At 56.0% G+C, this 11,660-nt stretch overlaps 1 protein-coding gene across 1 annotated transcript; it reads left to right on the top strand.

Moving 5' to 3' along the window:
• Nucleotides 1-10,241: 10,241 nt before the first annotated feature.
• LOC121269337 (cardiotrophin-like cytokine factor 1) lies at nucleotides 10,242-10,769 on the top strand. The gene has a single exon (XM_041173887.1). The coding sequence runs from the start codon at nucleotides 10,242-10,244 to the stop codon at nucleotides 10,767-10,769; it is 528 nt and encodes a 175-aa protein (XP_041029821.1).
• Nucleotides 10,770-11,660: the final 891 nt, after the last annotated feature.

The raw sequence follows: 11,660 nt of genomic DNA on the forward strand, positions 1-11,660 counted from the left end.
AGGTTTGCGTTTAAGAGTTGGGGTTGGGTTTGAGGTTTGGGGGTTGGTTGTTGGGTTTGAGGGTTGGAGGTTGGGTTTGAGGGTGGAGGTTTGGGTTTAAGGGTTGGGGTTGGGTTTAAGGGTTGGGGGTTAGGTTTGAGGGTGGAGGTTTGGGTTTGAGGTTTGGGTGTTGGCGGTTGGGTTTTCAGGTTTGGGGGTTTGGGTTTGAGGGTTGGGGGTTGGGTTTGAGGTTTGGGGGTTGCGTTTGAGGGTTGGGGGTTGGTGTTTGAGCGTAGGGGTTGGGGTTTGTAGTTGGGTTGGGTTTGAGGGTGGAGGTTTGGCTTTGAAGGTTGGGCATTGTGTTTGAGGGTTGGGGGTTGGGTTTGAGGGTGGTGGTTTGGTTTTGAGGGTTGGGGGTTGGGTTTGAGGTTGGAGGTTTGGGTTTGAGGGTTGGGGGTTGGGTTTGAGGGTGGAGGTTTGGGTTTGAGGGTTGGGGGTTGTGTTTGAGGGTGGAGGTTTGGGTTTGAGGGTGGAGGTTTGGGTTTGAGTGTTGGGGGTTGTGTTTGAGGGTGGAGGTTTGAGTTTGAGGATTGGGGATTGGGGTTTGAGGGTTGGGGGTTGGGTTGGGGGTTGGGTTTGAGGGTTGGGGATTGGGGCTTGAGGGTTGGGGGTTTGGTTTGAGGGTTGTGGGTTGGGGGTTGGGGTTGGGGTTTGAGGGTTGGTGGTTGGGTTTTGAGGGTTGGGTGTTGGGTTTGAGGGTTGGGGGTTGTGTTTGAGGGTGGAGGTTTGGGTTTGAGGGTTGGGGGTTGGGTTTGAGGGTGGAGGTTTGGGTTTGAGGGTGGAGGTTTGGGTTTGAGGGTTGGGGATTGGGTTTGAGGGTTGGGGATTGGGTTTGAGGGTTGAGGTTTGGATTTCAGGGTTGGGTGTTGGCGTTTGGCTTTGAGGTTTGGGAGTTTGGGTTTGAGTGTTGGAGGTTTGGGTTTGAGGGTTGGGGGTTGGAGTTTAAGGGTTGGGTTGGATTTGAGGGTTGGGGTTGGGGGTTGGGTTAAGGGTTGGGGTTGGGTTTGAGGGTTGGGGGTTGGGTGTTGGGTTTGAGGGTTGGGGGTTAGGTTTGAGGGTTGAGGGTTGGGTTTAAGGGTTGGTTGTTGGGTTTGAGGGTTGGGGGTTAGGTTTGAGGGTGGAGGTTTGAGTTTGAGGGTTGGGGGTTGGGTTTGAGGGTGGAGGTTTGGGTTTGAGGGTTGGGTGTTGGCGGTTGAGTTTGAGGTTTGGGGGTTTGGGTTTGAGCGTTGGGGGTTGGGTTTGAGGTTTGGGGGTTGCGTTTGAGGGTTGGGGGTTGGTGTTTGAGCGTAGGGGTTGGGGTTTGCGGGTTGGGTTGGGTCTGAGGGTTGGGGATTGGGTTTGAGGGTGGAGGTTTGGGTTTGAAGGTTGGGCATTGTGTTTGAGGGTTGGGGGTTGGATTTGAGGGTGGAGGTTTGGTTTTGAGGGTTGGGGGTTGGGTTTGAGGTTGGAGGTTTGGGTTTGAGGGGTGGGGGTTGGGTTTGAGGGTGGAGGTTTGGGTTTGAGGGTTGGGGGTTGGGTTTGAGGGTGGAGGTTTGGGTTTGAGGGTGGAGGTTTGGGTTTGAGTGTTGGGGGTTGTGTTTGAGGGTGGAGGTTTGGGTTTGAGGATTGGGGATTGGGGTTTGAGGGTTGGGTGTTGGGTTGGGGGTTGGGTTTGAGGGTTGGGGATTGGGGTTTGAGGGTTGGAGGTTGGGTTTGTGGGTTGGGGGTTGGGTTTGAGGGTGGTGGTTTGGGTCTGAGGGTTGGGGGTTGTGTTTGAGGGTGGAGGTTTGGGTTTGAGGGTCAGGGGTTGGGGCTTGAGGGTTGGGGGTTCGGTTTGAGGGTTGTGGGTTGGGGGTTGGGGTTGGGGTTTGAGGGTTGGTGGTTGGGTTTTGAGGGTTGGGTGTTGGGTTTGAGGGTTGGGGGTTGTGTTTGAGGGTGGAGGTTTGGGTTTGAGGGTTGGGTGTTGGGTTTGAGGGTGGAGATTTGGGTTTGAGGGTGGAGGTTTGGGTTTGAGGTTTGGGGGTTGGGTTTGAGGGTGGAGATTTGGGTTTGAGGGTGGAGGTTTGGGTTTGAGGTTTGGGGGTTGGGTTTGAGGGTCGGGGGTTGGGTTTGAGGGTTGGGGATTGGGTTTGAGGGTTGAGGTTTGGATTTCAGGGTTGGGTGTTGGCGGTTGGCTTTGAGGTTTGGGAGTTTGGGTTTGAGGGTTGGAGGTTTGGGTTTGAGGGTTGGGGGGTTGGAATTTAAGGGTTGGGTTGGGTTTGAGGGTTGGGGTTGGGGGTTGGGTTTAAGGGTTGGGGTTGGGTTTGAGGGTTGGGGGTTGGGTTTGAGGGTTGTGGGTTGGGTTTGAGGGTTGAGGGTTGGGTTTAAGGGTTGGGGGTTGGGTTTGAGAGTTGGGGTTGGGTTTGAGTGTTGGGGGTTGGGTTTGAGGGTGGAGGTTGGGGTTTGAGGGTTGGGGGTTTGAGGGTGGAGGTTGGGGTTTGAGGTTTGGGGGTTGGGTTTGAGGGTGGAGGTTTGCGTTTAAGAGTTGGGGTTGGATTTGAGGGTTGGGGGTTGGGGGTTGGTTGGGTTTGAGGGTGGAGGTTGTGTTTGAGGGTGGAGGTTTGGGTTTAAGGGTTGGGGTTGGGTTTAAGGGTTGGGGGTTAGGTTTGAGGGTGGAGGTTTGAGTTTGAGGGTTGGGGGTTGGGTTTGAGGGTGGAGGTTTGGGTTTGAGGGTTGGGTGTTGGCGGTTGGGTTTGAGGTTTGGAGGTTTGGGTTTGAGGGTTGGGGATGGGTTTGAGGTTTCGGGGTTGGGTTTGAGGGTTGGGGGTTGGTGTTTGAGCGTAGGAGTTGGGGTTTGAGGGTTGGGTTGGGTTTGAGGGTTGGGGATTGGGTTTGAGGGTGGAGGTTTGGGTTTGAAGGTTGGGCATTGTGTTTGAGGGTTGGGGGTTGGGTTTGAGGCTGGAGGTTTGGTTTTGAGGGTTGGGGGTTGTGTTTGAGGTTGGAGGTTTGGGTTTGAGTGTTGGGGGTTGTGTTTGAGGGTGGAGGTTTGGGTCTGAGGGTGGAGGTTTGGGTTTGAGGGTTGGGGGTTAGGTTTGAGGGTGGAGGTTTGGGTTTGAGGTTTGGGGATGGGGTTTGAGTGTTGAGGTTTGGGTTTCAGGGTTGGTGTTGGCGGTTGGGTTTGAGGTTTGGTGGTTTGGGTTTGAGGGTTGGAGGTTTGGGTTTGAGGGTTGGGGGTTGGAGTTTAAGGGTTGGGTTGGGTTTGAGGGTTGGGGTTGGGGCTTGGGTTTAAGGGTTGGGGTTGGGTTTGAGGGTTGGGGGTTGGCGGTTGGGTTTGGGGGTTGGGGGTTGGGTTTGAGGGTTGAGGGTTGGGTTTAAGGGTTGGGGGTTGGGTTTGAGGTTTGGGGGTTGGTTTTGAGGTTGGAGGTTTGGGTTTGAGGATTGGGGTTGAGTTTGAGCGTTGGGGTTGGGTTTGAGGGATGGGGGTTGGGTTTGAGGGTGGAGGTTGGGGTTTGAGGGTTGGGGGTTGGGGGTTTGAGGGTGGAGGTTGGGGTTTGAGGTTTGGGGGTTGGGTTTGAGGGTGGAGGTTTGGGTTTAAGAGTTGGGGTTGGGTTTGAGGGTTGGGGGTTGGGGGTTGGTTGTTGGGTTTGAGGGTTGGAGGTTGGTTTTGAGGGTGGAGGTTTGGGTTTAAGGGTTGGGGGTTAGGTTTGAGGGTGGAGGTTTGAGTTTGAGGGTTGGGTGTTGGGTTTGAGGGTGGAGGTTTGGGTTTGAGGGTTGGGTGTTGGCGGTTGGGTTTGAGGTTTGTGGGTTTGGGTTTGAGGGTTGGGGGTTGGGTTTGAGTGTTGGAGGTTTGGGTTTGAGGGTTGGGGGTTGGAGTTTAAGGGTTGGGTTGGGTTTGAGGGTTGGGGCTGGGGCTTGGGTTTAAGGGTTGGGGGTTGGGTTTGAGGGTTGGGGGTTGGGTTTGGGGGTTGGGTGTTGGGTTTGAGGGTTGGGGGTTGGGTTTGAGGTTGGAGGTTTGGGTTTGAGGATTGGGGTTGAGTTTGAGAGTTGGGGTTGGGTTTGAGGGTTGGGGGTTGGGTTTGAGGGTGGAGGTTGGGGTTTGAGGTTTGGGGGTTGGGTTTGAGGGTGGAGGTTTGGGTTTAAGTGTTGGGGTTGGATTTGAGGGTTGGGGGTTGGGGGTTGGTTGTTGGGTTTGAGGGTTGGCGGTTGGTTTTGAGGGTGGAGGTTTGGGTTTAAGGGTTGGGGTTGGGTTTAAGGGTTGGGGGTTAGGTTTGAGGGTGGAGGTTTGAGTTTGAGGGTTGGGTGTTGGGTTTGAGGGTGGAGGTTTGGGTTTGAGGGTTGGGTGTTGGCGGTTGGGTTTGAGGTTTGTGGGTTTGGGTTTGAGGGTTGGAGGTTTGGGTTTGAGGGTGGAGGTTGGTGTTTGAGGTTTGGGGGTTGGGTTTGAGGGTGGAGGTTTGGGTTTAAGGGTTGGGGATGGGTTTGAGTGTTGGCGGTTGGGGGTTGGTTGTTGGGTTTGAGGGTTGGAGGTTGGGTTTGAGGGTGGAGGTTTGGGTTTAAGGGTTGGGGGTTGGGTTTGAGGGTTGGGGGTTGGGGTTTAAGGGTTGGGGTTGGGTTTGAGGGTTGGGGATTGGGTTTCAGGGTTGGGGGTTGGGTTTGAGGGTGGAGGTTTGGGTTTGAAGGTTGGGCGTTGTGTTTGTGGTTTGAGGGTTGGGTTTGAGGGTGGAGGTTTGGGTTTGAGGGTTGGGGTTGTGTTTGAGGGTGGAGGTTTGGGTTTGAGGGTTAGGGGTTGTGTTTGAGGATGGAGGTTTGGGTTTGAGGGTGGTGGTTTGGGTTTGAGGGTTGGGGTTTGGGTTTAAGGGTTGGGGGTTAGGTTGGAGGGTGGAGGTTTGGGTTTGAGGGTTGGGGGTTGGGTTTGAGGGTGGAGGTTTGGGGTTGAGGGTTGGAGGTTTGGTTTTGAGGGTTGGGGGTTGGAGTTTAAGGGTTTGGTTGGGTTTGAGGGTTGGGGTTGGGGTTTGGGTTTAAGGGTTGGGGTTGGGTTTGAGGGTTGGGGGTTGGGGTTGGATTTGAGGGTTGGGGGTTGGGTTTGAGGGTTGGGTTTAAGGGTTGGGGGTTGGGTTTGAGGGTTGGGGGTTGGGTTTGAGGTTGGAGGTTTGGGTTTGAGGATTGGGGTTGAGTTTGAGGTTTGGGGTTGGGTTTGAGGGTTGGGGGTTGGGTTTGAGGGTGGAGGTTGGGGTTTGAGGGTTGGGGGTTGGGGGTTTGAGCGTGGAGGTTGGGGTTTGAGGTTTGGGGGTTGGGTTTGAGGGTGGAGGTTTGGGTTTAAGGGTTGGTTTTGGGTTTGAGAGTTGGGGGTTGGGGGTTGGTTGTTGGGTTTGATGGTTGGAGGTTGGGTTTGAGGGTGGAGGTTTGGGTTTAAGGGTTGGGGGTTGCGTTTAAGGGTTGGGGGTTAGGTTTGAGGGTGGAGGTTTGGGTTTGAGGGTTGGGTGTTGGTGGTTGGGTTTGAGGTTTGGGGGTTTGGGTTTGAGGGTTGGAGGTTTGGGTTTGAGGGTTGGGGGTTGGAGTTTAAGGGTTGAGTTGGGTTTGAGGGTTGGCGTTGGGGGTTGGGTTTAAGGGTTGGGGGTTGGGTTTGAGGGTTGGGGGTTGGGTTTGAGGGTTGAGGGTTGGGTTTGAGGGTTGGGGTTGAGTGTGAGGGTTGGGGATTGGGTTTGAGGGTTGAGGTTTGGGTTTGAGGGTTGGGGGTTGGGTTTGAGGGTTGGGGGTTGGGGCTTAAGGGTTGGGGGTTGGGTTTGAGGGTGGAGGTTTGTGTTTGAGGGTTTGGGATTGGGTTTGAGGGTGGAGGTTTGGGTTTGAGGGTTGGGGGTTGGGTTTGAGGTTGGAGGTTTGGGTTTGAGGGTTGGGGGTTGGGTTTGAGGGTGGAGGTTTGGGTTTGAGGGTGGAGGTTTGGGTTTGAGGTTTGGGTGTTGGGTTTGAGGGTGGAGGTTTGGGTTTGAGGGTTGGGGGTTTGGTTGGGTGTTGGGTTTGAGTGTTGGGGATTGGGGATTGAGGGTTGGGGTTTGGGTTTTAGGGTTGGGGGTTGGATTTCAGGGTGGAGGTTTGGGTTTGAGTGTTGGGGGTTGGGTTTGAGGGTGGAGGTTTGGGTTTGAGGTTTGGGGGTTGGGGCTTGAGTGTTGGGGGTTGGGTTTGAAGCTTGTGGGTTGGGGGTTGGGGTTTGGGTTTTAGGGTTGGGGGTTGGGGTTTGAGTTTTGGGGGTTGGTTTTGAAGGTGGAGGTTTGGGTTTGAGATTTGGGGTTGGGTTTGAGGGTGGAGGTTTGGGTTTGAGGTTGGAGGTTTGGGTTTGAGGGTTGGGGGTTGGGTTTGAGGGTTGGGGGTTAGTTTTGAGGGTTGGGGGTTGGGGTTTGAGGGTAGGGGTTGGGGTTTGAGGGGTAGGTTTGAGAGTTGGGTGTTGGGTTTGAGTTTGGAAGTTTGGGTTTGAAGGTTGGGCATTGTGTTTGAGGGTTGAGGGCTGGGTTTGAGTGTGGAGGTTTGGGTTTGAGGGTTGGGGGTTGTGTCTGAGGGTGGAGGTTTGGGTTTGAGTGTTGGGGGTTGGGGTTTGAGGGTTGGGGGTTGGGTTTGAGGGTTGGGGGTTGGGTTTGAGGGTTGGGGGTTGGTTTTGAGGGTGGAGGTTTGGGTTTGAGGGTGGAGGTTTGGGTTTGAGGGTTGGGGGTTGGGTTTGAGAATTGGGGTTGGGTTTGAGGGTTGGGGGTTGGTGTTTGAGCGTGGGGGTTGGGTTTGAGGGTTGGGGGTTGGGTTTGAGGTTTGGGGGTTGTGTTTGAGGGTGGAGGTTTGGGTTTGAGGGTGGAGGTTTGGGTTTGAGGGTTGGGGTTGGGTTTGAGGATTGGGGTTGGGTTTGAGGGTTGGGGGTTGGTGTTTGAGGGTGGGGGTTGGGTTTGAAGTTTGGGGGTTGGGGTTTGAGGGTGGGGTTGGGTTTGAGATTTGGGGGTTGGTGTTTGAGGGTTGGGGGTTGGGTTTGAGGGTGGAGGTTTGGGTTTGAGGGTTGGGGGTTGGGTTTGAGGGTGGAGGTGTGGTTTTGAGGGTTGGGGTTGGGGTTTGAGTGTTGGGGGTTGGCTTTGAGGGTTGGGGGTTTGGGTTTGAGGGTGGGGGTTGGGGTTTGAGGGTTGGGGGTTAGGTTTGAGGGTTGGGGGTTGGGTTTGAGGGTTGGGGGTTGGGTCTTAAGGGTTGGGCGTTGGGTTTGAGGGTAGAGGTTTGGGTTTGAGGGTTGGGGGTTGTGTTTGAGGGTGGAGGTTTGGGTTTGAGGGTTGGGGCTTTGGATTTGAGGGTTGGGGGTTGGGTTTGAGGATTGGGGTTGCGTTTGAGGGTTGGGGGTTGGTGTTTGAGCGTGGGGGTTGGGTTTGAGGGTTGGGGGTTGGGTTTGAGGGTTAGGGTTTGGGTTTGAGGGTGGAGGTTTGGGTTTGAGGGTGGAGGTTTGGGTTTGAGGGTTGGGGTTGTGTTTGAGGATTGGGGTTGGGTTTGAGGGTTGGGGGTTGGTGTTTGAGGGTCGGGGTTGAGTTTGAATGTTGGGGGTTGGGGTTTGAGAGTGGGGTTGGGGTTTGAGGGTGGAGGTTGGGTTTGAGGGTTGGGGGTTGGGTTTGAGGGTTGGTGGTTGTGTTTGAGGGTTGGTGGTTGGGTTTGAGGGTTGGGGGTTGGGATTGAGGCTGCAGGTTTGGGTTTGAGGGTGGAGGTTAGGCTTTGAGTGTTGGGGGTTGTGTTTGAGGGTGGAGGTTTGGGTTTGAGGGTTGGGGTTGGGGTTTGAGGGTGGAGGTTTGTGTTTGAGTGTTGGGGGTTGGTTTTGAGGTTTGGGGGTTGGGGTTTGAGGGTTGGGGGTTGTGTTTGAGGGTGGAGGTTTGGATTTGAGGGTGGTGGTTTGGGTTTGAGTGTTGGGGGTTGGGGTTTGAGGGTTGGGGGTTTGGTTTGAGGGTGGAGGTTTGGGTTTGAGTGTTGGGGGTTGGGTTTGAGTTTGGAGGTTTGGTTTTGAGGGTTGGGGGTTGTGTTTGAGGGTTGGGGGTTGGGTTTGAGGGTTGGGCAATGGGGTTTGAGGGTGGAGGTTTGTGTTTGAGGGTGGAGGTTTGGGTTTGAGAGTTGAGGTTTGGGTTTGAGGGTTGGGGGTTGGGTTTGAGGGTTGGGGTTTTGTTTGAGGGTTGGGGGTTCGGTTTGAGGGTGGAGGTTTGGGTTTGAGGGTGGAGGTTTGGGTTTGAGGGTGGAGGTTTGTTTTTGAGGGTTGGGGGTTGGGTTTGAGGGTGGAGGTTTGGGTTTGAGTGTGGGTGTTGGGGTTTGAGGGTTGGGGGTTGGCTTTGAGGGTTGGGGGTTTGGGTTTGAGGGTGGTGGTTGGGGTTTGAGGGTTGGGGGTTGGGTTTGAGTGTTGGGGGTTGGGTTTGAGGGTGGAGGTTTTGGTTTGAGGGTGAGGGTTGGGGTTTGAGGGTTGGGGTTTGGGTTTGAGGGTGGAGGTTTGGGTTTGTGGTTGCGGGTTGCGGTTTGAGGGTTGGAGGTTGGGGTTGTGTTTTGGGGGTTGGGTTTGAGTGTTGGGGGTTGGGTTTGAGTGTGGAGGTTTGGTTTTGAGTGTGGAGGTTTGGGATTGAGGGTGGAGATTTGGGTTTGAGGGTGGAGGTTTGTGTTTGAGGGTTGGGGGTTGGGGTTTGAGGGTTGGGGTTTGAGGGTTGGGGGTTGGGGTTTGAGTGTTGGGGGTTGGGTTTGAGGGTGGAGGTTTGGGTTTGAGGGTTGGGGGTTGGGATTGAGGGTGGAGGTTTGGGTTTGAGTGTTGCGGGTTGGGTTTGAGGGTTGCGGGTTGGGGTTTGAGGGTTGGGGGTTGGGTTTGAAGGTGGAGGTTTGGGTTTGAGGGTTGGGGGTTGGGTTTGAGGGTTGTAGGTTGGGGTTTGAGGTTTGGTGGTTGGGTTTGAGGGTTGGGGGTTGGGTTTGAAGGTTGCGAGTTGGGGTTTGAGGGTTGGGGGTTTAGTTTGAGGGTGGCGGTTTGGGTTTGAGGGTTGGGGGTTTGGTTTGAGGGTGGATGTTTGCGTTTGAGGGTTGGGGGTTGGGTTTGATTGTGGAGGTTTGGGTTTGAGGGTGGAGGTTTGTGTTTGAGGGTTGCGGGTTGGGGTTTGAGTGTTGGGGGTTGGGTTTGAGGGTGGAGGTTTGGGTTTGAGGGTTGGGGGTTGGGTTTGAGTGTTGCGGGTTGGGATTGAGGTTGGAGGTTTGTGTTTGAGGGTTGGGCTTTGTGTTTGAGGGTTGCGGGTTGGCGTTTGAAGGTTGGGGTTTGGGTTTGAGGGTGGAGGTTTGGGTTTGAGGGTTGGGGGTTGGGTTTGAGGGTTGCGGGTTGGGATTGAGGGTCGAGGTTTGGGTTTGAGGGTTGGGGGTTGGGTTTGAGAGTGGAGGGTTGGGTTTGAGGGTGGAGGTTTGTTTTTGAGGGTTGCGGGTTTGGGTTTGAGGGTTGGGGGTTGGATTTGAGGGTGGAGGTTTGGGTTTGAGTGTTGGGGGTTGGGTTTGAGGGTTGCGGCTTGGGATTGAGCGTGGAGGTTTGGGTTTGAGGGTTGGGGTTTGTGTTTGAGGGTTGCGGGTTGGGGTTTGAGGGTTGGGGTTGGGTTTGAGGGTGGAGGCTTGGGTTTGAGGGTTGGGGGTTGGGTTTGAGGGTTGCGGGTTGGGATTGAGAGTGGAGGTTTGGGTTTGAGGGCTGGGGTTTGTGTTTGAGGGTTGCGGGTTGGTGTTTGAGGTTTGGGGGTTGGATTTGAGGATGGAGGTTTGGGTTTGAGGGTTGGGGATTGGGTTTGAGGGTTGTGGGTTGGGATTGAGGGTGGAAGTTTGGGTTTGATTGTTGGGGTTTGGGTTTGAGGGTTGCGGGTTGTGTTTTGAGGGTTGGGGGTTGGGATTGAGGGTGGAGGTTTGGGTTTGAGGGTTGGGGGTTGGGATTGAGGGTGGAGGTTTGGGTTTGAGAGTTGGGGTTTGGGTTTGAGGGTTGGGGGTTGGGATTGAGGGTTGGGGGTTGGTTTTGAGGGTTGGGGGTTGGGTTTGAGGGTTGGGGGTTGGGTTTGAGGGTTGCGGGTTGGGGTTTGAGGGTTGGGGGTTGGGTTTGAGGGTTGCGGGTTGGGGTCTGAGGGTTGGGGGTTGGGTTTGAGGGTTGCGGGTTGGGGTTTGAGGGCTGGGGGTTGGGTTTGAGGGTGGAGGGTTGGGTTTGAGGTTGGAGGTTTGGGTTTGAGGGTGGAGGTTTGCTCTGTACCTGTCTCACTATGTTCCTCCTCCCCACCCGTTCCTCTCTGTCCCGCCCACAGATGGACTACCTGGGCCCCCCCTTCGACAGCCCGGACTTCGACCCTCCACGGCTCAACCGGACAGAGGCCATCCCCAGCGCCACGCTGGAGGTGAGCGTCTGGCGGAACCTGGACGACCGGCTGCGTCTGACGGAGAACCTACGGGCCTACAGCCTCCTCCTGAGTTGCCTCGGGGACATGAACCGGGACCTGGCCAACCCTGCTCTGCGCCACACCTTCCAGCACTTCTGCACCAGCATCCGGGGCCTGACCGTCAGCATCTCGGGCCTGGTGACCTCCCTGGGGTACCCCCAGCCCCCCACCCTGCCCCCTCCTCCCGGGGCCCAGGGGCTGGTGCCCACCTCCAGTGACTTTCTCCGCAAGCTGGACCACTTCTGGCTGATGAGGGAGCTGGAGGGTTGGCTCCTGCGGTCGGCCAAGGACTTCAATCGCCTGAAGAAGCGTCTCGGGGGCTTGGTGGTCCGTTTGGACTATCGGGGGCTGTGAACCCTGTACCCCGGCAGCAACCACCCACCACCACCACCACCACTCCCTGGGCCGGAGGGGAGGGTTGGGGGGGATGTGGACCCTCACAGCCGTGCCTTTTACTAACGTACATTCACTTCACTTGACCTCGCATGCTCACTCACTCACGCAACGAAACATTCCCAGATTCTCAGCCCATCTTCCAAGCACCCTGATCCTCCTCCGTAGACGACACCCACCACCTCCCCTTCACCACCTCAGTCTGGATTCGACTCCACCCTGCCCTCCCTCCCTCAAGATCCCCAGCAGGCGTAGGGGGGTGCACAGGGCCTGACAGCCCCCTCCCTCCCCCAACTCCACCGCCAAGCGCACCTGGGCCCCAGTGGTGACGGAGCCTTCAACAAAAGCTTCACGGTCACCCCGTAATCCCCCCATGATTCACCCCCTCCCTCTCCACCCCCCATTTCCCCACTCTCACGTTGCCATGGGTTGCCCTCCGACCTCCCACCAGCCAATGGCGGGGCAGGATCGATGACTGGTAACGCCCTTGGCGCGTTTTCAAGATGGCCGACCTTTCGAGGGCCAGTGGAATAGCAACTGGGGAGGAGGACAGGGAGGGAGAGGGGGAGATTAAGTGCAAAGGTCATCCAGGCCGTGTCCTTTTGTTTTTGTAGAGGAATTCGTCAGATGGTCGGAGAGTGGTTAGAATGAACCCCAGAGCAGGCCCAAACTAGGCCCGAAGCCTGTCACCATGGCACCCGGGATGAAAGGTCAAGGGCCTAGCAGGGTGCGGGAAATGGGCCAGAGATTCGGATATCACAAAGGGTTTGGAACAGCTGATAGATAAAGCAGCATGAGCAATTTCTATGTCAGAGGGAGGGAGAGGGGGGCTAGAGTGGAGATTCCTGCTTC

The sequence above is a fragment of the Carcharodon carcharias genome, chromosome 24 (assembly GCF_017639515.1).
Source record: "Carcharodon carcharias isolate sCarCar2 chromosome 24, sCarCar2.pri, whole genome shotgun sequence".
Lineage (NCBI taxonomy): Eukaryota > Metazoa > Chordata > Chondrichthyes > Lamniformes > Lamnidae > Carcharodon > Carcharodon carcharias.